Here is a 25,541-nt window from a genome sequence, read left to right on the forward strand (position 1 = left end):
CTCCTCCTCCACCTCCCCCTCCTCCAACTACCCCTCCTACCCCTCCCCCCTCCGCCGCCTCCTCCCCACCCTCCTACCCCTCCTCCCCTCCCCTCCGCCGAACAGAAGGATTCTGTTCAGTTGAGGGTTGCCGAACAGAAGCCTTCTGTTCGGCACCGTTCAGCCGAACAGAAGCATTTTGTTCGGCGATCCAGTGCCGAACGGAGCACGAAACGGAGGAGGAGGAAGGGGGGTGTACTGAGAAAATTTCAAGGGCAATATGGTAATTACACTAAAGGTTAGTTTGGGTATTTTTTTTTTAATTTTTGGGGGTGTCCTGAGCAATAGGGGGGGTGTATTTAGAACTACCCAAATATTAATTGCTTCCCAAATCCAAAATAGATTAATATGTAAATTATTAATTCGCCCTCATTTTCCCCCCTCTAACTCTCGTCCTCTCCGCTCCGCTCTTCCCATTTCCCTCAGTTCCCAGATCTCTTAACCTACGCCTCGTCACAACCCGGCGCACGATAGCCTGAACCACAGCAAAACCCTACTCTCCACCGCGCTCCTTCGCCGCTATCGGAGCTGTCACCGCTGCCGATGGCCTCCCCCGCCGGAAACCCCAACCCTTCCGGCCCCTTCGAGCTGCACAAGCTCTTCAAGCCCCCAAACCCCAGCCCGAACCCTAACCCCAGTGCCCCTCCTCCCGTTCCCCTGCCCTCCTCCTACGGGGCCGTCTTACCGCCGGCGTACCCCTCTCCGTCACCCGGCGCCTTCTCCTACCCCCCCACCACCCCGCCCTTCCACCATCACCCTTTCCTCCACTATCCCCACGACCCCCTCCAACGCCCCCCCGTCTCCTACCCGGCTGCCCCTCCCCACCTCCCCAGCCCCAATCCGAACCCTAATCCTAACCCTAACCCTAGTCCCGGCCCCAACCACGGCGCCCGCCTGATGGCGCTTCTGGGCAACACCGCTACCTCCCACCTCGAATCCACGGTCTCGATGCCTCCCTCATCCTCCGTACCGTCGGAGTTCTCCGCCCCGGCGAACCCTCCGATACTCCATGCCATCCCCTCCGCGCCTCCGGCGACCCTGGCTTCCATCGGCCAACCGGCGCCGGCGAGGTTGCCGAGCAGCAAAATGCCGCGGGGAAGGCACCTGGTGGGCGGGGACCGAGCGGTGTATGACGTGGACTCTCGGCTGCCGGGGGAGTCCCAGCCGCCCCAGCTCGAGGTCACTCCGATCACCAAGTACACGTCGGATCCGGGGCTTGTTTTGGGTCGTCAGATCGCGGTCAACCGGACGTACATCTGCTACGGGCTCAAGCTCGGTGCGATTCGCGTGCTCAACATCAACACAGCACTGAGATCGCTGCTCCGGGGGCATACTCAGGTTTGATCTCAGTGAAATTTCTGATCTTTTGTTATCCTTCTCCTCGGTGAATAATAATTCATGTGTTGATTTATCTGTAAGTGTTTACGATCCCTTCTTCTTGTCAGATTTGGATGGTTGTGCAATTGGCATGACTTCGGTGTGTGATAGGAAGGCCAAACTAAAATTTTGTGAGGAGGGTGACATTTGGAACTGACACAGCTCGAACTGGATATGAAGTTTCTTGTTTAGGAGCTTTTTGGATTTTGTGAAAACTCTTCAGTCTTTAGGTTTGTTATGGTGCTTGTTCTTTTTGAGGGTTTCTTAGAAGAAAGTCCATGGTGCTAGTTGATTTGCCAGTGTTTTAAACTCAGGTTATTTACTACTTGTATGTTGGTGTGCTTGATGTCATCCTGGTTTTTGTGAGGTCAGAGAAATAATTGAGCTTATGACCATGTCAAATTTTAGTTGAAGTCCATTCAACTCCATGTTTGCTCTATAAAGTGAGTAAGTTGGAAATTATCACAACAGTGTAATTAATACCATATGTTAATTACTAATTGAAAGACCATATTTTAGCTGTAACAATTGAAACTTGGAGATGAAAAAATTCCAATAGAGACATATGGATTTATTGGAGTGATGATGTGAAATATTATGGAAATGGCTGTTCATGCGTTTGATTTAGCATATCTAGGGTGTTAGTCTTCACTGCATTTTATGGCAAGGGGGATAAAATGAGTTGGGTAGTTGAGAGAATGATAAGATGATATTATGATTGTCCTGTGCATGATATGAAGCTAGGAGAACTTTGGTTGGGATTTGAAATTTTCTTCTTCTGGAGCATGCTATATGAGTATTCTGGGCATTTGCAGAAGTAGGAATATTTGGTGAATGAATAAAATTGACCTCAAATAGTTGGGATGATGCCTGATGGCTGTGCATATGATATTGATTTATCTACAGTTTAGTGATTTATAGTTATTATGGTCACATGTTAATTGGAGTTAAATTGTAGTGAGAGTGTGGGCAAAAACAGGCTGGCTGGTTTGGGGGCAAACTGGGCAGGGATTTAGATAATTATCACATATGGAAAAAGTCATTTACTCATTATCCTGCTGATATGCATCAACTGTTATACTTTGGTTTATTTGGGCAGCTTGTAAGGCGCTCTGTGTAGTGGGCAGGTGATCCAAACTTTGTTATCAACGAGAGGGAGAAAAAGTACAGGACAGACCATGACAGGCATGGAAATTATTTTTGAAGATGACACAACTATAGCAGGGCTTTGAGGCTTTTGTTTGTGGAAAATAATAAATATTACAAGCTTATTCTTACTACAACTGTGTTCATGTGGTCGGTAGTTATTATCTTGTGTATGTGCTTCTTCTCTTTTTTTTTTTCTCTCAGTGAACTTGTATCATCAGACAATTGGAGAAAGAGCTATAATTTGCTTAGATGTGGGGCTTCAGATTTCTTTTGCCGGCTAATGCATATTTTTTGGTACCAAGTTTTCAAGTGTACATCAGCTTAAATTCCACTTGGTGATATGTCTAGAATGCTCGTGGAAATATATGCATAGAATTTTCTGAATAATTAACGGTTTACATAATTATCTCTAATCTTTATTTTTTTCTACTTAATTTGAAGAAAATGCAATCTCATTATGTAACACTGCCTTTGCACATAAATCTTTTCTTTACACATCAGCTGCTATTAAATCTTATATATTATTATAGATCTGTTTGCATATCTGGATATTCCAAGTCTGCTGATATGTTTAACTTGTTTTTTTAAGTGATCGCTTACTTTTAAATAATTTGACATGCTTTAGTTGGAACTTCCTTTTTCTTCTTGTAATGGAAGAAGTTGTTGCTTCTTCTATTATCTCATTTACCTAGAGTGACAACGAAACTCATGGATAAGATATTATTAAGTCATTAAGTATTGCATTTCACATTTTATATGCTTTTTTCCCTTTCTACCCTAGTTAGAGAGAAAATCTGCGGAACTGCTTATGTGAAGGTATTTATCATTAGCATTCCCAGCTGACTGGATTTGCATTTTCTCCAGAGGGTTACAGACATGGCTTTCTTTGCTGAAGATGTCCACTTTCTGGCCAGGTATTCTTCATCTTGTCTTCTACCTGTTTCTTCGGTTATCTTTGCTCTGCAGTTTCCTGGCAATTCACTTATTCTATGTTTTGCAGTGCAAGTGTAGATGGAAGGGTTTTTGTATGGAAGATTGATGAGGGACCTGATGAGGACAATAAGCCACAGATAACTGGAAAAATCATAATTGCTGTTCAGATTGTAGGAGATGGAGAATCCTGTCATCCACGAATCTGTTGGCACTCTCACAAACAAGTAAAAGCTATCATTTGTTTTAGTGCTATCTCATGGATGCTTTCTTAAATGGCTTTATTTCAATATATATACTCAATCCCTATCTTCTCCATTGTCTATTTAGCTTGGAAAGTTGCATCTACTATTGAATTTTCTGCTACGATGGAATGTCTGCAGTGTTATATATCAAGCTCATACTTCTGGTCATCAATAACTATTCTGCAGGAAATTTTATTTGTTGGAATTGGAAACCGAGTTCTAAAAATCGACATAACAAAAGTGGGGAGAGGAAAAGAATTTTCTGCAGAGGAACCTCTCAGATGCCCAATTGAGAAGCTGATTGATGGTGTGCATTTTGTGGGTAAGCATGATGGTGAAGTGACAGATTTGTCAATATCTCAATGGATGACAACTCGTTTGGCTTCAGCATCGAAAGATGGCATGGTTTGTACTTTTTCCTGCAAATCTTCTTGATAATCGTAAAGTTGATTTTCTAACATAGGAGGAACAGAAAGAAGTATGATTGTGATATATTGGAGAACTTGCTGCTGTTATATGGTATCTTATAAAGCTTAACAATGCATAATTACCTAGAAAAAAAATGTATGTTCCTTGAGGCAGTTTTCAAATTTTTTGACAACTTTAGATGATCTCTCTCCAAATAGTCATGCAATTGTTTTTTTTGCTGGCATGAAAAGTTGCCTTTTCATCCATTTTATTTTTCACGTATATCTTGTATGCACCAAAGCCGTCCGTAGCTATATTATTATTTTTATGTTTTTGACTGCATGCAATATTCAGTCTAGGTAAGATTTTCAGCCTTTTCTTGCTGGTGCTCCATGATTTCTTAAACAATAGTTTGAAACCACTTGGTGCATTGGAAGGATCATGCTGAGTCTCTGTTAGCAGAATCTATTATAGCTATATTGAATAGTACAATTTCTGTTGATTTATGCGTCTGTGTGATTTTGCAGACTTTATCTGAATTTCTTTTTAGTTTGATCTTAAGCTTTAGATGCTTTGGGCATCACATTTCAACAAGTCAATCATTTGATGTAGCCCAAGTTTTGTTTGTTTATGCATTTGTATGATTCCATAAACTGTTTGAAATTTTTGCGCATTGGTGTTAACTTTAGATGGTTTGGACATTACATCTCAGTGAGTTACTCCTTCGATTCTCCTTTTAGCGTTTACATGACCAGAATTGTCATGTCCCATGTATAGGAACAAGGTTTTAAATCTCATCCCATCCGTCCTTAATTTTTTTGCGGAATGAGAAGCACTGCCATTCCACGTTGTCCCGACACTTGGGATAAGGCATGCCCCAAGATGTGCCAGCTGGATGCTGGGATGATGGCGGGACAGTCCTGTCCCAGCATTGGGATGGTACCCCATCCCGGCATCCCATGGGACATCCCATTGAGATTTGAAACCTTGTATAGAAGAATTATCCACTTTGAAACAGTTGTGTCCCAACAATTTTGTTAGTCTGTCATGTTGCTTTAGTGTTAATAGGATGGGAATACAGCTGCTCTTGTTACATGACCTGTTTGCTTGTCTTGTTCCTACGAATTATTGTTGTTTCCGTACTTAATTCAAGGATTGAAGTATTGCATGCTGGTGGTTTGCCAACTTGGCACTGCAATGGTATGAATGGTCTGTGCTGTGCCATGCAGCACCATGCTAGTGCTTCGTAGACATCAGCATGGCAGCTTGTCAAGTACAAGCAACCGGCACAATACTAATGTTGCATGCTCGTAAGGCATTGTAAGAGTGCATATCTTTTCTTTCTGGTTCTAAGTCCATGTTTTGGTTCATGGTTCTCTAGTTGGATCACCCAATCTATCATCAACCCTGTTGGCTTTTCTTTGGTCTTTAATGTCAACATGAGTGAGAAGCAAATTTTCCGTGAATGCTCAAAGTTTCACTTATGCAATTTTTTGCATGCACCTATAAAGATATGTTTCTGGTTTTCATTTTATAGTAGTGGTGGCAAGACAGGCAAATCTTGAGCCATTTTGCCTTACTTGCAATTAATTCTTTTTGTCCATATCTTTTTAAACTTGTAAATGCTAACCTAGTCTTTGATGTTCAAGTGGATTTGTTATGATTTATGTTGTTTACAAATGATATTATGTTAATTGGTAATGCAAGGTTAGGAGTTGATGCGCATTAAATTTATGAAGGGAGTTTTGGAGAACAAGGGTTTTTAATCAATCAAGTTCGAACAAAGACTATTGAATTCAACATCAATGAAAATATAAATGAAAATGAGGCCTTGGTTGAAATGGACGACCAAGAGATACCCCAGTGTCATCTTATTTGTTACAAGGAATCAACTATATAGAAGAATGTGGAGATAGTTGAAGATATATTTGATAGAAGAAAGGCCAGTCAAACGGAGAGGTTGGATGTATAGTATGTAATTGTATGCCCTAGACTTGCATCAAATTGACAACTAAGCCTTGCAATGTTTTATGATTTACATTTTGGACACGGTCTAAACACATGAGACAAATATTCTAGAAAAATGAATGACGCAATGCTTTAAAAATCTTATAAAGTCAGAAAGAATGGGGTGACGAGTACAAATGAAGTATTTTCCACCACTCGAATATAAAGAAATGGAGAAAATAATTGAGATGGTTCTGGTGTTACAGTAAATGGGTGGATGAATTGGTAAGGTGGGAAAGAGTGCTGATATATCTTGAAGGTCAAGAAATGAGGAGAAAAGTTGTTAACATTAATAAATTTTTCAGAGAGTGTGTTAGTTTACAATGATGATGCATTAACATGAATTGTTGACAAAGAAGGTTCATATAGCCGAATAGAAATTATTGAGATAAAAAGTTTGATGGTTATGCTACATATTTTGTTTTGTCCATCATGTTGGGCAACAGTTTTTATTTGCTTACAAAAGCCCTATCATGTCAAGGTTGTTACAAGAATTTTACAGACCTGGCATGGTGTATCCATCATCAGGGAATGTTGTGTTGCAAACCTCCATCACACTTGAAATATTTAAAGTTATCAAAAGACTATTTTACCAAGTTCTCTTAGTATGCACGGGCCTCCCTCACCTTTTCATGTCAGGTGGTTTAGAGTGGTATGTCCTTTTTTTTTCTTTGCAGAGCAGCATTTGCTGTTGGTTCCCATAAAAAGATAAGCCTGAATTCATGGTTTGAAGTTTCAGTTAGTTTCAACCTGAATTACCAAATTCCAGATTTGGGGTTTTGGCCGACCGAGCAATTACATGTTTCATGCTTTATGATGAGAACTGTACTTCATATAGTATTCTAGATTTTATATGCTTTCTTGGTTTTCCCTTTTCTTCTGTTAAGTTAAAATAGGAAAGATAAGAAATGAACCATGTGCTAGTAAAGCTTGAAGAACCATTCGAGAAATTACAGCCTGATCCCAGGTACCAAGTGAAGCAGAGGAATAAACATAGAAACAGAGGAGAGGAAAGAACAGAAGGATTTTAAAAAAAAAGGAAAGAAAAGGGTAAGGTAGTGCTGGAAATTTCAACATGATTATGAGGTTCCAGCAAGAAAATGGTTTCAACCCTAGGTCTATGATTGCCACATCTTTTGTTATATCAATTACCAAAGATGTCATTTTGCCTCAAACATGCTATTAAACAAAGTACTCCATTCTGAATGGCAATTTTTTAATATTTAAATCAACTTTTTTCTCTGGATTTCCTCATTTTTGTTTTAAAATGCCTTCATTTTTATTTTCTAGTTATACACTAGAGCAGTTGTGCAAGTGTTATGAATGCTCTTTATAAATCAGTTAGGTCATCAGACGTATGGTAAGAGTAGTTCTTTGCCGATGTAGCTTTTAGGAGGAAGTAGATTTTGTTAATTTATTTTACTTGATGATTGAAAGCTATCTGTAGCCTTTATCAAGAAGTTATACTACCAACTTTTGCGTCACACCTTTGAGATGTGTATGGTGTAAGCATGATAGGAACACTTCAAAAATCTAGGTCCAGTCAATTTTCGAGGGCCACTGGAGTTTAACATGGAAGCAACGGTAAACATAATCACAATGCACAAGTAGGGGGAAAGAAGGCTCTAGGATCCGTTGGGATTTATCAGGTAAGAATTCTTCTCTGCAGGAAAGTTTGTTGGATTGAAGACAGACATTGGACTGAGAAGCAATTGAGCCAGGACTAAAATACACACTCGACTGGTGCCAGATTTTCATTCTTGTTTATTGGGCAGTTATGCTACACCTGCAAAGCAACCAATTGGTCATGCATTGGTTGATAATTGGTAGCTTTGTTAGTTTAATTCTAATTGGAATACTTCATTGAATTGTTATCGGTTGCTCTCTACAGTTTTTTATACTGATAACTTGATTTTGTTGGATGCTTGCTAAGTTAGCAAAATCCAGAAGCTCCACTTTAGATGTTGGTGTGTGATTTACATTTTCAGGAGGAAACATCAGCTATTTTAGCTGGTTTTTACTCGCAGATGGGTGAGAATAACCATTGTTTTTCAGGGCTTCATCACTCACACCCATTCTTTTCTTTGAGGAGTTTCTTTGCAGGTTTTTTTCATGTGATATAACATTTTACATTATTATAAATAGATGGTTGAGCCTTCTTGATTGATCTCTCCCTCTATTACCTATGAGCATTGACTGCTTCAATATTTTAGTGGGAAAATATGGAGGGCATTACCTTTGTATATTTTGAGGCATTTTTTCATGCCATATATTGATTTCCTTTTTTAATATCACCTCATACCTCAGGTTAAGATCTGGGAAGATCGTAAAGCAGTTCCCCTTACAACTTTGAGGCCGCATGATGGTCAAGCTGTCAACTCAGTTGCATTCTTGACATCGCCTCACAGACCTGATCACATTAATCTCATCACAGCGGTATGTGGCCTTTGACTTCATCTAAGACTTGTACAAAATAAACAATATATTCTTCAATATGCATATTTTTGCATGTTCTGTTATTATCTCATATTTATGAGATTAAAGATACTGTAGCAATTTGCTGGAGAATTAACATGCTTTCTGCTATTTCTTTGATGCAATTAGTGGTCTATTGCAGTTACAATTTCTTGTTACAGTGAATATCATGCTGAGGATTTGGCATACAACAATAGCATCTCTAATTGTTTGTCGTTTGTCTTAGGGTCCTTTGAATAGAGAAGTGAGAATATGGGCCTCTGCTGGGGAAGAAGGTTGGCTTTTGCCTAATGATTCTGAAGCATGGCAGTGCACTCAGACTTTGGACTTGAGAAGTTCTTCAGAACCTCGGCTTGAGGAGGCATTTTTTAACCAAGCTGTGGTTTTGCCTCGCGCAAGCCTTATAATACTTGCAAATGCTAAAAAGAATGCTATATATGCGGTTCATGTAGACTATGGTCCATATCCAGCAGCTACACGCATGGACTATATAGCAGATTTTACTGTAGCAATGCCTATTTTGAGCCTTACTGGAACAAATGACTCCCTTCCTGATGGGGAACAGGTGGTTCAGGTTTACTGTGTCCAGACACAGGCTATTCAGCAGTATGCATTGGATTTATCACAGTGTTTGCCACCACCCGGTGATAATGTTGCATTGGGGAAGGATTCTTGTATCTCACGTGCTTTTGACACACCTAGTTCAGAAGGGGTACCAGTTACGGAACCATCCCGTGGACCTATGGTTAGTGATCTTCCTGTAGGAAGTGCTTCACCCAAACCCCCATTAACAGATAGAAGCACTGAGAATCCACCTATAACTTCATATCCTGTAACTTCAGCAGCTTCAGAGGGTAATGGTATTCATGAACTGTCTACATCAAATGTTGAAGTTAAGCCCAGTGCTCCTCCACTTCCAAGTTCAGATGCTGATGCTGCAAACATTTTATCTTCACCTGTTCCTTTGAATTTAGACCCTGCAGGAAAGCTACCTGCCTTGAAAAGCCCTCCAAAAGGTTTTGAGCAGGTACCATCACCTGGTGGCCGCGATGTTGACCCATCAAATGTTGATTATTCAGTTGATAGGAGAGTGGACACTGTTATCACAAGTACGGCTGATGTTCCTTCCATGAGTGATAACTTAGGAAAGGATGGATCTAAAGCTGGCCAAAATGATATTTCTATGGTGCCAAATCATCGTCTTATGTTTAAGCTGGGTGGCAACACAACACATCTGGTAACTCCATCAGAAATCTTATCAGGTGCAATATCTTCATCTGAGAGCAGTCATGTCAATCAAGGTCCTAAAGGTGAGGAAGTAAAGGTTCCAGATGTGACTGTTAATAATAAACTGGAGAATGTAGAAATGGAATTAAAAGTTGCGGGTGAGAGTAGATCAAGTCAGAATGAGGAATTTGACTCCCAAAAAGAGGCTCAAGTTGTTACTGTAGAAAGCAAGGAGAAATCCTCCCAGATTTCAGAATCAAACATTGAGATGGCCAAGGAATGCGAGGCAGAAACTGAAACTTGCAGTATGGAAGAATCTCGCGTTGTTGAGGACATAGCTGTTGCTGAGTCATTGGAACAACCTTCAAGTACTGGCGAGGAAGAAATTCAAGACAGCACAAAGGATATGCCCGAAAAGGTGGCAGAATCTGTTGGTACTGCAGCAACTGCTGCCAAAGGGAAAAAGTCAAAGGGAAAGCAGTCTCAAGCATCTGGGTTAACATCCCCTTCCTCAAGTCCTTTTAACTCTGCTGATTCTTCAAATGAACTGGGGAACAGTGTAGTTGCTCCTTCCACTGACACAGTGTTTCCCCAAATTCTGGCAATGCAGGATACACTGAACCAGGTGATTATGAGAAGCAATTTGAAGTTGCGGATTTTACTTGATTATTTCTGAAATTTCTTAGTACTTGGTTATGAGTGCTGAAATACTCTGTTTATATCATGCACTGTAAAACACATAGTTTGGTCAACTACTACAGAAATGCATAGTTTGGTCAACTACCAAGGAAATGCATGGTTTGGTTGAGAACATTATTAATCCCATAAAATTAAGTATTTTTTTCTGTAAGTGTATTAACGGCTGCTGTCATTATTTGTTAACATCTGTCATTTAATAAAGCGTCCACTTCTTGGCATGTGTTTTTCAGTGCTTGCACCTTGTAATACTTTGTTTTGAAAAACTGGATTGTGGTTTTGTCAAACATCAATTGATTAATTGCCAGTCAGGATGCTAACTGTTCAAATTTTTGTTAAAAGAATTTTTTTTAAAAAAATGTTATGTTTATAGGCCTTTTGAAAATAAATGTGGATTTTGTGCTAGCCATTCTTTTTAAACAGAAAGTAAAATAAAAGTTATGTATTGCTGCTGAAATTGCAGTGGTTATGCATTTTGCATAGTTTGCTGAGGGGAAATGTATTCATAAGATGTTTTTTTACTGGATTTATTCCATTCTTTAAAAAATCTAATATGAATTATGTGGCACTTTCATAATTCGTATTGGTTTTATCATTTGTGTCGTTTCATTGAGAAGAGTTATTTGTGCTTTTTAGTAATTGAACAAATTAATAAATAAGGAAATACAAAAGATCTATTTAACTAAATTAAAAATGAAAATTTTTGAGACTGGGGAACATTTCATTCTGATTCCAATTATCATTTTTTCTAACGAAAATATCCTCAAGCTTGTCCTAGAATACATAACTGATTCTTATTTAAATATACTGACTATTTAAAAATGAAGAAAATTCTGGCTCTTGAAAAAGGAAATAAAATAATAAGATTATATTCTTTGTTTTTGGGGAGGTGGGTTTATGTTGCCCTCTCTTCCTCCCTGATCCAGACCTAGGTTGATTCTAATCCCTCTTTTGAAGGGCGATAACTCGAAGGGGGAGAACATGAGATATCGTATTATTCTCTTTAGATTTATATGCTTATTTATTTTTGCATGTGCATTGCATGTGTCTGCTTGCTAGTGGTAACATGAATTTCAAGAGACTTTCCTCGTATATTTATCTAGACTATCCAATATAATCATGTGCAAGGTTTGGGACAGCCTGCAAGAAATTCTCTAGCCTTTCAGAAAGCCATTCTAATATCCATGTTTTTCCATTCTCCTTTACCCAATAAATTTTGTTATTTGTGTTGGCATTGACTATTCATGCATTCTGGAGGTACTTGTGTTTGGCATGAAGTATCCTTGCACACAAGCATCATCTGTCACCACCATTTTCTTATCTGAATTGTCAAAAGAAGATTCCATCAAAGATTCGGCTTGCCTTTCCGCTGATGGTTGAAGCGAATTGAATTTTGTAATGTCTTTGATGTATAATAGATTTCTGATTTCCAAAGTTGCTAAAAAATCCCATCGTGCTATGGTACTTTGTTTCCTTAGTTATGTAATTCTTAATCTATTTCTTAATAGTGAGTTTGCTTCAGTGTCAAATATTAGCTTCTGCTCTCCTAGCAACTATGTCATAGTCTTGCTTTCCAATAATTCTAGGGGTAACGATTTTCATTATATGACTCACTACCAAGGTTGTAGGTGTAGATTTGATGCATACTTACCTAATATTGATGTTTGAGGTAGTGACTTTTTTTTTTCATTCTTTCAAACATCACATACCTTGTCCCTGCGGGAACTCCGGCAGAAGTCTAAGGCTCTTCCCGGTAGGGGTGGCAATCGGGTCGGGTCAAGCATAAACAGGTCGGGTCAGATACAAGTCGGGTCAGAAAATTATAAATCTGAACCCGACCTGTTTATTAAACAGGTCAGGAATTACAACCTGAACCCGACCTGTTTAATAAACAGGTCACCTGACCCGACCTGTTTAAGGAAAGGAAAGGGTGGGGGCTAGCCGGCTAGGGAGATGGGAGGGGAAAAGACGAGAGAGAGAGAGAGAGAGAGAGAGAGAGAGAGAGAAGCGGGAGGGACCGGAGGGTAAAGCTGCAAAGGACAAAAAAAAAAAAAAAATTTCCTGCTCATCTTCTTCCCCGATCGGCCTCCCACGCCACGGCTGCGCCCGAGCCGCCACCCCGCACCGCCCGTGGCCTCTTCCTTGCCGCGTCGCCGCCGGAGCTTCACCGGTCGTAGAGAAGCTTCATACCTCTCAGTCTTCGGATCCGGCCGTCGAGAAGCTCGTAGAGGAGGACGCGGCGCTGCCATGGGACTGTGGGAGCGGCCGACGGCGACCTCGTGGGCGACGTACTTGTGGGTGCCGACAAAGGAGCAGGACCGGGCAGCGACCGGCTCGGCGATGAATCGGCGGGAGGGGAGGGAGGGGGCCGGCTTGCGGGGGCGGAGAGGCGGTCGGGGAGGCAGGAGAGGTCGTCGGCGTCGTCGGCGCCGTCGGAGGGGTCGGAGGCGGCGGGCTCGAGGGTGGGGGAGGAGGTGGACTAGAGGGAGAGTCGGAGAGGTCGAAGCGTCGCACCAAGAAAAAAAAAAAGGGCATCGGTACCCTAATGACCCGTGGGGAGATTATTTTAAACGGATCCTGACTCCTTGTGGGCTGTGGGCTGTGGGCTGTGGACTGTAGATAAGGGCCCTATCCAATCCGACCCATATATTAAACAGGTTATTAAACGTGTTATGCAGGTTAAACGGGTCAGATATTTTAAACCTGTATCCGACCCAATTAATAAACAGGTTAAACGGGTCAACCTGTTTATGACCCGAACCTGTTTAGGCCAAACCCAAACCTGTTTATGGCGGGTCGAACACGGGTCGGGTTGGCGGGTCGGGTCATATTTTGCCACCCTTACTTCCCGGCTATCAGGGCTGTTAAAACCCCCTGCTCTGGTAGCTCTTCGGAACCCAAAACCTTCTTCAACTTGTCTGTTGTATATATGAGGACTTTCTGCAGGTCACATGTTTGATTCCAATTGCTTTGAGATCTTCATAACCATTTCAAATTAACAGAAGAATCTGTGTCCTTGATGTGCTCTAATCAATACAAAAATTCACATTATTTCTTATCAATTACAATTACTTTATGATTGAACATCTTGTTCTTAGAAGTTTTTGAGAGGAGCAAGGCTCAGACACATCTTTTGTTTTTCCTTTTCTGGTTGGTTTGGGGTGGGTGGGTGTGTGTGTTAGGGGGAGAAGGGTTGGGGGGGGGGGGGGGGGGGGTTGGTTGATGCAAAGCTATTCAGTCTAGCGAGAGTGATTGGTGAATGTTGTTCTCCAATTGGCCAATTCTATAGTGAATGTCCCAAAATAATTTCTGGAATCCAATAACATCTTGCCGTATATCATCGTCATGTAGTTCCTTCATGTACTACTTCAAAAGGTTTCCACAAGAATACTATCTTCAGGAGCGCTATTGCTAAAACTGAATCTATTTTGCTTCCCCAATTGTCTCCTTCGCAACAGAATATTATCTCTCCTAATTATTTGTCTGGTCGGGGGTTGTCTGCATTGAAGAATTAGGTATACGAAAATAGTAGGAAGCAAGAACTTGAGAGTGAATTAAAAACATAAAATACTGTAGTGTTAAATATACTAATTAAATTTGTATATATTTTGGAAAACATTATCAATTATTGAAATTCAAATAGGGCATAGTAACCAGAGTCAACATTGTCAAAATAATCAGTTATCTGTGACATTTGTGTCAAAAGACTACAGCATCTCTCTGGTGGTTATGTATCTTGAATGCTTTTGTTGTTAGTAATACAACTTGGGGTAGTCGAAAACTTATGTGTGCTGTAACAAAGGGGGGAATCTAGCATTTTTCATGATCTCTTGTGTGCAGTTCAGCAGTTGATTTAAGCCTGGATTGCTTAGCGATATTATTTATTTATAGCCGTTTTCATCTATTGAATATATGTAAATCAACATAACCATTATGTTCTATCGTTTGGCCATAGCCATGATGGAGGATTCATCATAAGGGATAATTGCAGTATGACTCTTTTAAATCACATCTGTACTGTGTTAAAAAATGAACAGTATACACCATGACTTTTTTGAAGTGGATATTTTTCTGCTAGATGAGAAAAAGATGGCCATGTTATTAATTAAATTGTTAGATTGTTTTAACAGGAAATCTTTGTGTACATTCTTTCATATTCTACATTAAGTCATTGCTGAGATTGCAAGAAATGGAGTGGATTCTGCTAGCATTTCCAAGGCTGACTTTGGTGGTTTTGGCTGTTCGAAATATGATGACCATCTAGCTATGTCTGAATTGTCTTGAAGATGATGCTTTGTTGTTGATATGAATAAAATATCTAGCATACTTTTGTTAGTCCATTCATTCTGTTATCTGACTTTAGAGATGGCCTATCTTGCAGCTTATGACCATGCAAAAGGAAATGCAGAAGCAGATGAGTGTAATGGTGGCTGTTCCTGTCACCAAAGAAGGCAAAAGAGTGGAGACAGCCTTAGGCCGGAGCATGGAGAAAGCCATCAAGGCCAATGTTGATGCTTTGTGGGCCCGTTGCCAGGAGGAAAATGCGAAGCATGAGAAGCTCGAGAGAGATCGAACGCAGCAGATAACAAGTCTGATCACGAGCTGTATGAGCAAGGATTGGCCTGCCATGTTGGAAAGAGCATTGAAAAAGGAAATCTCTGCAGTTGGTCCAGTCATAGCTCGTGCAATTACGCCAATTATTGAAAAAACAATTTCTTTAGCAATAACTGATGCATTTCAGGTTCTATTCAATTCCTTGCTTACTGTTTTAGCTAAAATTCGATACCCCTGTTGGTGTGTCATCAGTCCCTTGTTTTCAGAGAGGGGTTGGAGACAAAGCAGTAAATCAGTTGGAGAAGACTGTCAATTCAAAACTTGAAGCTACGGTGGCTAGGCAAATCCAAGCACAGTTCCAAACTTCTGGGAAGCAAGCTCTTCAGGTATGCAGGCTTGGCAAGAGAGGTCCTTTTGTAGTTAACTAGTTTTACCTCCCATGATAACCTGTTCAAAGATGAAATACTAATTTTATCCCCATTCTAAAATTCTTGTCTGCTAGTTCCTTTGATAAAGGCATATAAGATATTGCAGCTAGATGGATTTAGTGGAGATCAGAGAGGTGCTTCTAGGGTGTTTTGTGAAACATGCCATGTGATGTAAAGTGAAAAAAAAAAATCATAGAACGGCATTAAGACTTGAAATGTTGTATGGCTTAGCGTACTGGGTAATAAAGAATCTCAGGGAAAACTGAGATGCAACAGAAATGAGAATAGTTAGACGAGCATGTCTGGTAAAACTAGAAAAGGTAAGAGTGAAAGATTGATAAAGTAGAGGAGCTATAGGAGTTGCACTGGTTGTGGACAAAGTTAGGAGCCCTGAAGATTGTACAGGCACATAGAATGAAAATTTGAAAGGACACTAGGGAAATAAATTATTGACAAAAGAGTGCAGAACGAACAAAGGTAGCACAAGTTGAATCTGTGAGAATACTCTGAAAAAGCTTGCAACAACAGTGGTCTGAGCCATTAATTGAAATGATTGGCAAATGAGGGCTCATAGAACCGATATCAACAGTTATATCTTGTGATAAATTTTGATGATTGGGGTTATGGTTATGATTTAAATAAAGTTCTACAATTTGAGAAGAGCATCTGTTTTCTGTTTTGTGATGTTTGGCGAAACATGAATTAGATGTCACTGGTTTGTTTTACACTGTTACAAACTATACTGACTTGTTTTTGTGTGCCAACCTTGTCTTTTTAGAAATTACAGGGCTAGTTTTGGTCTAAACAGCTTCACTTGCATGCACGTGCAGGATGCCTTAAGGTCTTCTCTAGAATCTTCAGTGATTCCTGCATTTGAGCAATCGTGCAAAGCCATGTTTGAACAAGTGGATGCTGCATTCCAGAAGGGAATGACTGAACATACTGCTGCGGCTCAGCAGCAATTTGAGGCATCACACACTCCTCTCGCTCTCACTTTGAGGGTATGTGCTTTCAGTTCTGTATTACCGATCATACCCGGGTGCATTTGGTGTTTGATGTATTAACTTTGTTTTTTGTCCTGCAGGATGCAATCAATTCTACATCAACAATCACCCAAAATCTTACTACTGAATTGATTGACGGCCAGCGGAAGCTTTTGGCTCTTCTTGCTGCAGGAAACACAAAGGCATTGAATCCCACTGCTATGCAGCAAAACAATGGCCCAATGGCTGCTCATCCTGAGATGGTAATACCTGTCAATTTCCATTTTGTTGATCCTGCTTCTCTTTTATGTTTTATATTAGTATTCTCCCTTTTCATCCTTCAGTTTTTTGGAGTCCTGATCAATTGCCTTCTTTGAATGTTGGCTTATTAATGAGTATGTTTATCTTAATCTTAGCAGGCCTTGTCTGTACAACAGGTTGAGGCACCTCTGGATCCAACAAAGGAACTAACAAGGTTAATTTCTGAGAGGAAATATGAGGAAGCGTTCACCATGGCTCTTCAGAGAAGTAATGTTTCCATCGTGTCTTGGCTATGTTCTCAGGTATGATATGCACTATCTTACATATACATCAAGCTATATCATATACATCAAGTAATGTTTAAGCCAGCAAATATTGTTGCAAGAAATGCTTTCATCTTAAGCTTTTTTCTTATCTTGTTTTTCGATTATTTACAAGTCTTAGCAGTCCCAAAGTTCTTTTTTCTTTTGGCTCATACTAATTCTGGGTTTTCAGGTTGATTTGCATGCAATTTGTTCCACGGTGCCACTTCCTCTAAATCAAGGGGTACTGCTAGCTCTTCTGCAGCAGTTAGCATGTGATATCAGCAACGAGACTTCCCACAAAGTGGTATGGATGACAGATGTAGCCGTAGCAATCAATCCGACAGATCCGATGATCACATTACATGTACGGCCAATATTTGAGCAGGTCTATAACATACTGGCCCACCAAAGATCACTTCCCACAACCACGGCATCTGATGCCGCCAACATCCGACTGATAATGCATGTTATCAATTCAGTTTTGATGAGCTGTAAATGATCTGTCTCTTGCCCCTTCTTAATTTGTTATTGTGGAAAATCTCCTAGGGACTTGGTTTGTGGTTAAATCTTGTATAGAAAAAATGGGGAAAGAACAGGAAAAAAAAAGAGAGGCGAAAACCATAATTCAATCTGAAGGGGTTGTGTGGTGTAAATTAGTAGTAGTTTGAACCTGTCTTGCATCATTTTGTTCTGGTTATTTTCATCATCTTTGTTGCAAATGTGAACAAATCAATTCTAGAAGTAATTTCGTCAGGTATTTTGTCGACTTTGGTCATCTGGTGAACTTCTGTGGTTTTCATATGCTTATTTAGTATTTAAGGGCTTGGGTATGTGTTTTTCCATGCATGCTTGAAACACTGAAGGCGTTGGAATTGAGAGTACTTTGTGTTGGGTTTGCAGTGTTTGCAGTTTGATGGCCCAAATTTGGCTGACGAATGCGAAACTTTTGGTTGGGTATGCACTTTTTATTGGTTGACAGTTTATACGATAAAATAAATTATCGTATGATGGAGTAGCGAGATGGAAGAAAAAAGTTTTTAGAAAAAGTTCTCATTGTTTCGGCTTCTTACAGCGGCTGGGCATTTTTACTTATTGTTGTACGATCTCTTGAATATTCTTGCAAATATATTTATATTTTTTGCTTACAAAGAAAAATAAGAATATTTCTTATAACATGTCTTTTGATAAGATCTGTAATTTATCTTAAATGTTGGTTCTTATTTATCTTGATACCGCTTGATTCGATAAGATTATTGGGATTATTGGTTTTATTGACTCGATAAGATCTTTGGCTCTTATTGATGATGCAAGCTTGATTGGATAATATATTCCAGAGTTATTTCCAAGTTGATAGCAGGCTTTTAGAATTGACCGAAGGTTGAATTCAATGTTGAACCTTTTTATATCTCTAGTCAGTTTTAGACATGAATCAAGTTAAATATCTATCGATTAGGCCTACAATTTGTATCAGATAAAACGATCGACCCTATTGTACAAACCAAGAAAAAGATATCAGATAAGAGAAAGCAAATTATAGTTCAGGAAATAGACAACTACTAGCATCCATCTAAATCAGCAATCATTTCTCAGAGAAATTTAGATGAGGACAGCAGTGGGCCGGAGAGAGAGTACCCGGGGAGGCTAATGAGTGATTCATATAGTGACAACTGAATTTCCAACAAGATAATCTTATAATCATAGACAGGATGATTACTTGATTTGCTGGACCTGCCTTGCAACATAAAATGGTAACTTAGTCATTAGCTCTGGTTTTGGAATTATGGATACTAATATTAATGATGGAATTTAAATCCTCCTTACATTTCACTTTATCATTAATAAGATGAAAGCTATATATTAATCAAATCAATGTATTAAGTAAATTCATGTATTAATTAAATGCAGGTTTGCCGGATGGATGCTAATATTGATAATGGGATTTAAATTTTTCGGACATTCCACATTGTCATTAATAAAATGAAAGCCATGTATTGATTAAATCAATGGGTCAAGAGAGTTGATATTAAAAATATGAACAAACAATTATATACTATAGAATAATAATTTTTAATTTATTATATAAATATTATAACAATTATAAAAAATAATTAACATTTGAAATAAATATATCTAACAATCATAGTTTATTTAATATAATATAACAATTATAAATAACAAAAAAAATAAATATACTTTTAATTAATTGCAAAAATATGTTTAATATCATAAAATGTTTGTAATTTAGTTTTAAATCGAACTCAAGCCAATCAACACATTTATGATTTTGAAATTTAGTATAATCTATACTTTAGTCTGCACATATATAATTTATTTCATAGCTTCAAGTAATAGCTACTACAATATCGTGGTAGCACCATAATGGTTTCGGCAAACCTACATAATATGCTAAATATAATTTATTACACTACTATAGTATATTTCAAGAACAATACAAAAATAGATAAAAAATTATATTTGTATATCATACAAGTTATGTGCTAGTATATACTATAATAACGACTCTGTTTATACAGTGCTCTCCATTCATCACGTGGATATCCACATTAATAATACTATTAATAAAGATCTTTATTGTGGATAATAAGTAGGGGTCTTATTTAATACGATTATATATAAGAAGCTTATTAGCTTATTAAATCATATTTAATAGGAAACTTTACTGCTAAATTAATTCATAAATCAATGGATTAATAATAATCATATTTGCTATTGATAATATTGAAAATATTTTTCATTAGTATGTATCCTACACGTATCTCACACAGAACATTAATTACACTAATATTTTATTATTTCTATTGTAATTTTATGACCATGATCTTAATTAAAAGTGATGCAACAACCACTAATGATCTTGTTATATTGTATTTAAATATTTTCTAAATGTAATACTTTTATATTTCTTATTACATGCATGTAGGATCATGATCTTGATATTTTATAATAATATATTATGTTACTATATCGGTAAATATACATATACTATTAGAATTTTGTATAATGATAGTATCATAATATAAATATCAAGAGTTTATGTTAGTAACCAATTAGGCTCTTCTGTTTATTATATTCTATTTTATTTCTACTATTTATTCTATTCTATCTATTCTATATTACGTTTTAAGAATAGTTGAAAAAAATAATATACCCTAGAAGTCAGTCTAAGCTCCGAAAGGCATAAGCACAGGCATTGTATTTGAGTCTCTGCTGGTTCAGCTCCTCATTGTTCCAAACATATGCATTGGTTTGGTCAGTCCTAAATATTGGAAGATGGAGACCCGTCTTACTAAGTATTGGGACATCTAGCACATCAAGTTAAGATAACCCTAATGGAGGTTGTCCTTGGAACTTTATTATTTGAGTGAAAGAAGGTTACAAAGGAAAGAGGATTTTCTAGTTCAAAAAGGGAACCAGTCTTTCTTTCTATCCAAGTTATATGCTGGTATATAAATAAACTGCAACCACAGAAAATACTGCTTTTTATGAGTATTTTATTTTTCCGGGTTGCAAGATACCTCTAAATTTTGGAATAAAGCTCATAAAAGGAAAACCCAGATAGTTGGGGCAAGGTTTGATAGCACCATTGCATGTATTGTTATTGCATCTTTAGAACTTGCAAGGGACAATTTTCATTTTCAACTAGGTGTCAGTGATTTATTTTTATTGTCTTTTATATATCACTCTTGTAGGGAGAGACATTCTTAACATATCCTAATTCCTAACTAGCAATTTGTTAAAAGTTGTGGTTAATGGCTGTTACGCGGTCATCACCATATCTTAAAACCATGGACTGAAAGCCACAAAGACATCTCTTGTGAATTTGGGGTTTTTCTTTGCCCCAGTAAAAGTTAAATTGACACCATATGAGACTAGTTTTTTCAAAAAAATATATATACATTTTTTTGATAAAAAGTTTGATGCCACCGCTTTGCAACTCATCTGTGATTTGTTACAGCAGGCTCGATTTCTCGCAATTTCCAAACCTCGAAGCTGTACATTTTCACAGCTCAGCGCCAATATACGCGAGCTCGGAAAAAAAACAAAAAAAAAAAACCCGTCCCAGCCCATCAACATTGTTTCTTTTCTTTAAAGTTTCGGCATCCAGAATGTTGACAAGAAGGGACCCGGATGTTGATGAGGCATTCAGATGCCGCCACGTTGCAAGGTCGGTGGGCACGCGCTCCGGACCGGGCTCGGGTCTCTCTCGACAACCGAACCGTCCCCGGTTTGGTGGATCGCCTGTTGTTAGCCCGGCGGCCTACCAGCACTGGTCCGTCTCCCATCGCCGGGACCGCAGCGGCCCCGCGGCCGGGAATCCGAGCCGCCCGATGGAGATATCGTACCGCGCCCTCGCCGTCGGGTCGGAGAGCGTCTTGTACGCCCTGTGGATCTCCAGGAAGTCCGCTCCGCCGGCCGCCGGCGCCACGTCCGGGTGGAACCGCTTCGCCATGGACCGGTACGCCGCTTTAATCTCCACGGCCGACGCCGTCTCCTTCACCCGCAGCACCTCGTACAGGCTCTTCGCGCGCCTCACCGCCGTCGCCACCTCCGCCATGGCCACGGCGCCGACCGGCTTGCGGCGTCTGGGGGAGGCAAGATGGGGGCAGGAGCTCAATCCTCCGAATCTTAGGGTTCCGGCCATTTCGAAAGGTTTTGAGGGTTCGAAGCTCTTTCGCCTTTGAAGGGATTGGAAATTTGGAACGCTGAAGAGACGATGTTAGGAGGAGAAGAGGCGGAGGGGGTTTATAAAGTGGGGAGGCGACGATTGCCGTCCGATATGTCGATCCTGATCACGTGGGCCTGGATACCGCTGCGGATCTGGCACACGGACTTGGGGACGGAGATTTCCGTGTGCGGTTTAACGGCGGCATCCCGTTTAGGTACTCTGTACGCGGGTTATTGTATCTGCCGTCCATTGGGTTCCGAGTAGGGTAATTGGAGGTAGATCGTGAGACCGCATAGAAGGTTTTGTACGCGTGTTCTCTTATGGAAAGGCATGAGGTTTCCAAATTTTGGCGTGTGGTGGCAGGCGGTCCCGGCTTCTAGAATGCGAGCAGAATTGGGACGTCGACGGCTCGGCTCGGGCTTCCGCTTGGCATCTAATCCGTGGCGGGATTAGATAGCGCGCCGGTAGATTACTATATAACCTAGCAGCTATTTTTGAAGATTCCCTAGAATGATTAAGGCCTTTTGGCAGACTTTTTTGTGGGCCAAAAGGAACTCTATGATCCACCACTTTTTTTTTTTTTTTTTTGGATAAAATAAAAATATCTGATAAAAAAAAATCAAAAAGCTAAAATAGCTTCTAGAAAGAAGCTCCCATATGGAGATTTTTCGAAAAAGCACTTTCAGCATGCATCGAAAAATTGTTTTAATTTATAATTTGCTTAGACTAAAATATCTATTATAAAATATTATAATTACAAAAAATATTTTTTTATATTATAAAAATCTGCAGAAGTTCCAACAGAAAAAATAAGAAATCCTAATATATTGATATATTATTATATTATACTATAAATATAATATAATATAATATTATATCATAATACATTGATATGTTATATTATATAATATTAAATTATATTATATTATTATGCTATAGTATATAATATTATATTAACTATATTAGAATGATATATTTTTTATGGTCATTTTATTATACTAAAAAGTACCTTCTGAGTTGCCAAACATATATTAAGATTACCAAATAATAAATGTTTTTTTATAAAATTTTTACTTCAATAAAGTTTTACATTAAAAAGCTCTACTACCAACAACTTTATCCAATGGGACTTAAGAATAAATAAATTTTTAGTACTTTGAGAAGTTTGTAGAAATCCACGTGGGATGAACCTGAGGGTTTGGTGGGCTCCACTCACCTTGGCATGTGGTCTACCATACACCGGTTGTTACAGTTGGGCATGGGGTAAATATTACGGTTAGGCCACCGGTTTTGATTCGGCGGCGGCACACAGATTAAAAATCTATTGGAAAGCCGGGGGGACCGCTGGGAGGCGCCTCCTCCACCGCGCAACGTCCCTTTCCCTGATTTTGGATTGGCTTGGGTTCAGCCGACGTGGATCTCCAGTTGTGTCGTGGTTCTTGTGACTGGAATATTTTTTTAATTCCTTTTCTTTTGATGAGAGAGAGAGAGAGAGAGAGAGAGAGAGAGAGAGAGAGAGAGATGGACCCCAGTTAAAACCGCAGGAAAGCAGTACCCAGCTTCCGCTGATTCAGGGTGCGAAGCCTCCGTCCAGCTTCTTGCATCCTTCACATAACCCGCATACAGGTGGCAATTTGAATGCCTTCTCCCAAAATATAAATATGGAAGACAGGGGCATTGGTGAAGCTTTCCACTATGTGCCTAATTAAGCCTTCCGGCATAATCATGAGTCAAGTCTACTAGATCTCTTGAAGAATATGTTGTCGGTGTATGATGTGTCTTAGAGATTCATGAGGAAGGGATGTGATGCTACACAAATGTCTTGATGGACGATTGTCATGTCAACATGGCAAGTTTTGCATACATGGGTGATACAGTAGATTTCCATGGTATATGTACCCATCTACCATCCATAAATGGACAATACTTCAAGATTAAGGAATAGGCCAAGTTGTGTGTCGCGATTTTTTTCTTTTATTACTAATTACTAAACTAAAATATTAATTAAATATTATACTAGTACATATTCTAATACTAATTGATAATACTACACTACTAAATTAATAATGCATTTTTTTTGGAAAAAATAATAGAGGTACCTCCCCAACTTTGGGCCAATCTTAAAGATACCCTCAGCTTTAAAAAGTTTCACATGGATCACACTAGTCTATCGTTTCAATTGACGAAAATATCATTTCCCTTTTTTTTGGCCTATTCCAATATTTTTTTAAGATTTGTGAAGATGGATGAATAATTCAGATAATCTACATGCTCTCTTTGAGATTTGTGTAGATGGATAAATATTTGCATTGTTTCGTGATTTATACATGTGGATGAATAATCCGATCATCCACTGAGCACTTTGAGATCTATACAGGCGGATGAACATTTGGATCATCCACACCGTTGCTTGAAGATATATGCACATGAATGATATTTGCATTTCTTCAAGACCTATGTAGGTAGATAAATAATCTTAATAATCCACTGATCGCTTTGATATCTGTGCATGCGAATGGACATTTAGATCATTTACGGTTGGTTCGAGATTTATGCAAGCGGATAAATATCTGGATCATCCGCGATTGTTTTCAGTTATGTGCAAGCAAATGAATATCTAGGTTATCTCTAGTTGCTTTGAGATCTGTGCAAGCATTATCCCTTTGAATCGTCCCTTCTCTTTTTCTTCTTCTTCCTCCATGTTGTTAGCGACTAACAGAGAGAACATATGGCAGAATCGGTGAGTGTTTCATGACAGCATCAGCAGTACCAACATACCACTCTCTCTCAACTTTGGCAAATCTTTCTCTTGTCTCCAAAATCTAAGGCTCCCCACCCAAAAACTTTGATTTCTCCCCAATTTCTCCTAATCTCTTAACCTTCAACTTTGAATTCTGCCTTGATGATCTCTGGTGTGGCATAGTTTTGATCTTTCCAACCACTCTGATACATTCTCACCCCACCAAACTCAAATCTCTTGAGCTTGAACCATCCACATACCCCTCCCCTTTCTTCTGCCCTCCCATCCTCTCACCTCCATTGGTGGTGTTGGGATCTCCGACAATCAGAGCCCCCTATCGAGGGAGGAGAGGGCGCCTATGGTGGTCGGGGTGGAAGAAATGCCCTTCTCCGTCTTCTTGTTTACACGAATTTGGGTCATCCAGACAACTTTGAGATCTATGCAGATGGATGAATAATCTAGGCTTTCAAATCTATGTAGGCGGACGAATAAACTTAGTTATTTGCTAATCGCTTTGAGATCTATGTAGAAGGATGAATAATGTGGATCATCGATACAATTGCTTTGAGATTTGTGCAAATAAATAAATAATCTGATCATCCACCAACCACTTTGAGATCTGTGCAGGTGATGGATGATCTTGGTCACACACTAGTCATTTTGAGATTTGTATAAGTGGATGAATAAAGGAGTTTGGAACACTTTGGGGTCTATGAAACAGATGATCCAATTATGGATTCATATGAAGGAATGTGAGTCCTGATATCGCTGTATGATGGGTGATCATTTATGATATAAAGGATAGTTTGGTCATAATACAATTTTATGTTACTATGTAATAGTTACATGATACCACTCTATTAGAACATTTTGCAAATTTGAAGGATCTGTTTAAAACTTTTTAAAATTGAGAGGTTGTCTTTGAGATTGACCCAAAATTGAGGGGGTGTCTCTATAGTTTTTCTCTTTTTTGTGCTAATATAAAAATAATTCGTACTAAATAGGCAAGTTGTTTGTGCTTTCTTCTCTT

The 25,541-nt window shown here is 39.1% G+C and overlaps 2 protein-coding genes across 4 annotated transcripts; one reads left to right on the forward strand and one right to left on the reverse strand.

The window, feature by feature from the left end:
• Nucleotides 1-368: 368 nt before the first annotated feature.
• On the forward strand, nucleotides 369-17,859 carry LOC103696209 (enhancer of mRNA-decapping protein 4-like). Of its 3 annotated transcripts, none has more exons than XM_039130544.3 (12): nucleotides 369-1,377; nucleotides 3,430-3,479; nucleotides 3,566-3,722; nucleotides 3,927-4,145; nucleotides 8,463-8,591; nucleotides 8,857-10,482; nucleotides 14,935-15,294; nucleotides 15,374-15,493; nucleotides 16,366-16,536; nucleotides 16,620-16,781; nucleotides 16,938-17,081; nucleotides 17,275-17,859. In XM_039130544.3, exons 1-12 carry the CDS (start codon nucleotides 583-585, stop codon nucleotides 17,581-17,583), a joined length of 4,242 nt encoding a protein of 1,413 aa, XP_038986472.3. In that variant the 5' UTR covers nucleotides 369-582; the 3' UTR covers nucleotides 17,584-17,859. The 3 variants fall into 3 exon arrangements, with proteins under 3 accessions (XP_038986472.3, XP_088571769.2, XP_088571770.2); XM_088715643.2 differs by having other exon boundaries at nucleotides 385-1,377; nucleotides 16,935-17,081; XM_088715644.2 differs by having other exon boundaries at nucleotides 385-1,377; nucleotides 16,956-17,081.
• Nucleotides 17,860-21,363: 3,504 nt separating this feature from the next.
• On the reverse strand, nucleotides 21,364-21,660 carry LOC103696211 (chaperone protein dnaJ 11, chloroplastic). Its single transcript, XM_088714091.2, has one exon. It carries the CDS (start codon nucleotides 21,658-21,660, stop codon nucleotides 21,364-21,366), a length of 297 nt encoding a protein of 98 aa, XP_088570217.2.
• Between the last annotated feature and the right edge of the window lie 3,881 nt (nucleotides 21,661-25,541).

This window comes from Phoenix dactylifera, chromosome 2, assembly GCF_051530095.1.
Source record: "Phoenix dactylifera cultivar Ajwa chromosome 2, Ajwa_hap1_PhDact_Kaust_v1.1, whole genome shotgun sequence".
Lineage (NCBI taxonomy): Eukaryota > Viridiplantae > Streptophyta > Magnoliopsida > Arecales > Arecaceae > Phoenix > Phoenix dactylifera.

Bases quoted from the DNA above. Each gene is read 5' to 3' on its own strand.
- LOC103696211 (XM_088714091.2), bottom strand. From the start codon at position 21,660: ATGGCGGAGGTGGCGACGGCGGTGAGGCGCGCGAAGAGCCTGTACGAG.
- LOC103696209 (XM_088715643.2), top strand. From the start codon at position 583: ATGGCCTCCCCCGCCGGAAACCCCAACCCTTCCGGCCCCTTCGAGCTG. The intron at 10,483-14,934 runs GTGATTATGAGA...CCTATCTTGCAG, and splicing joins TGCAGGATACACTGAACCAG to CTTATGACCATGCAAAAGGA. The intron at 15,494-16,365 runs GTATGCAGGCTT...ATGCACGTGCAG, and splicing joins CTGGGAAGCAAGCTCTTCAG to GATGCCTTAAGGTCTTCTCT.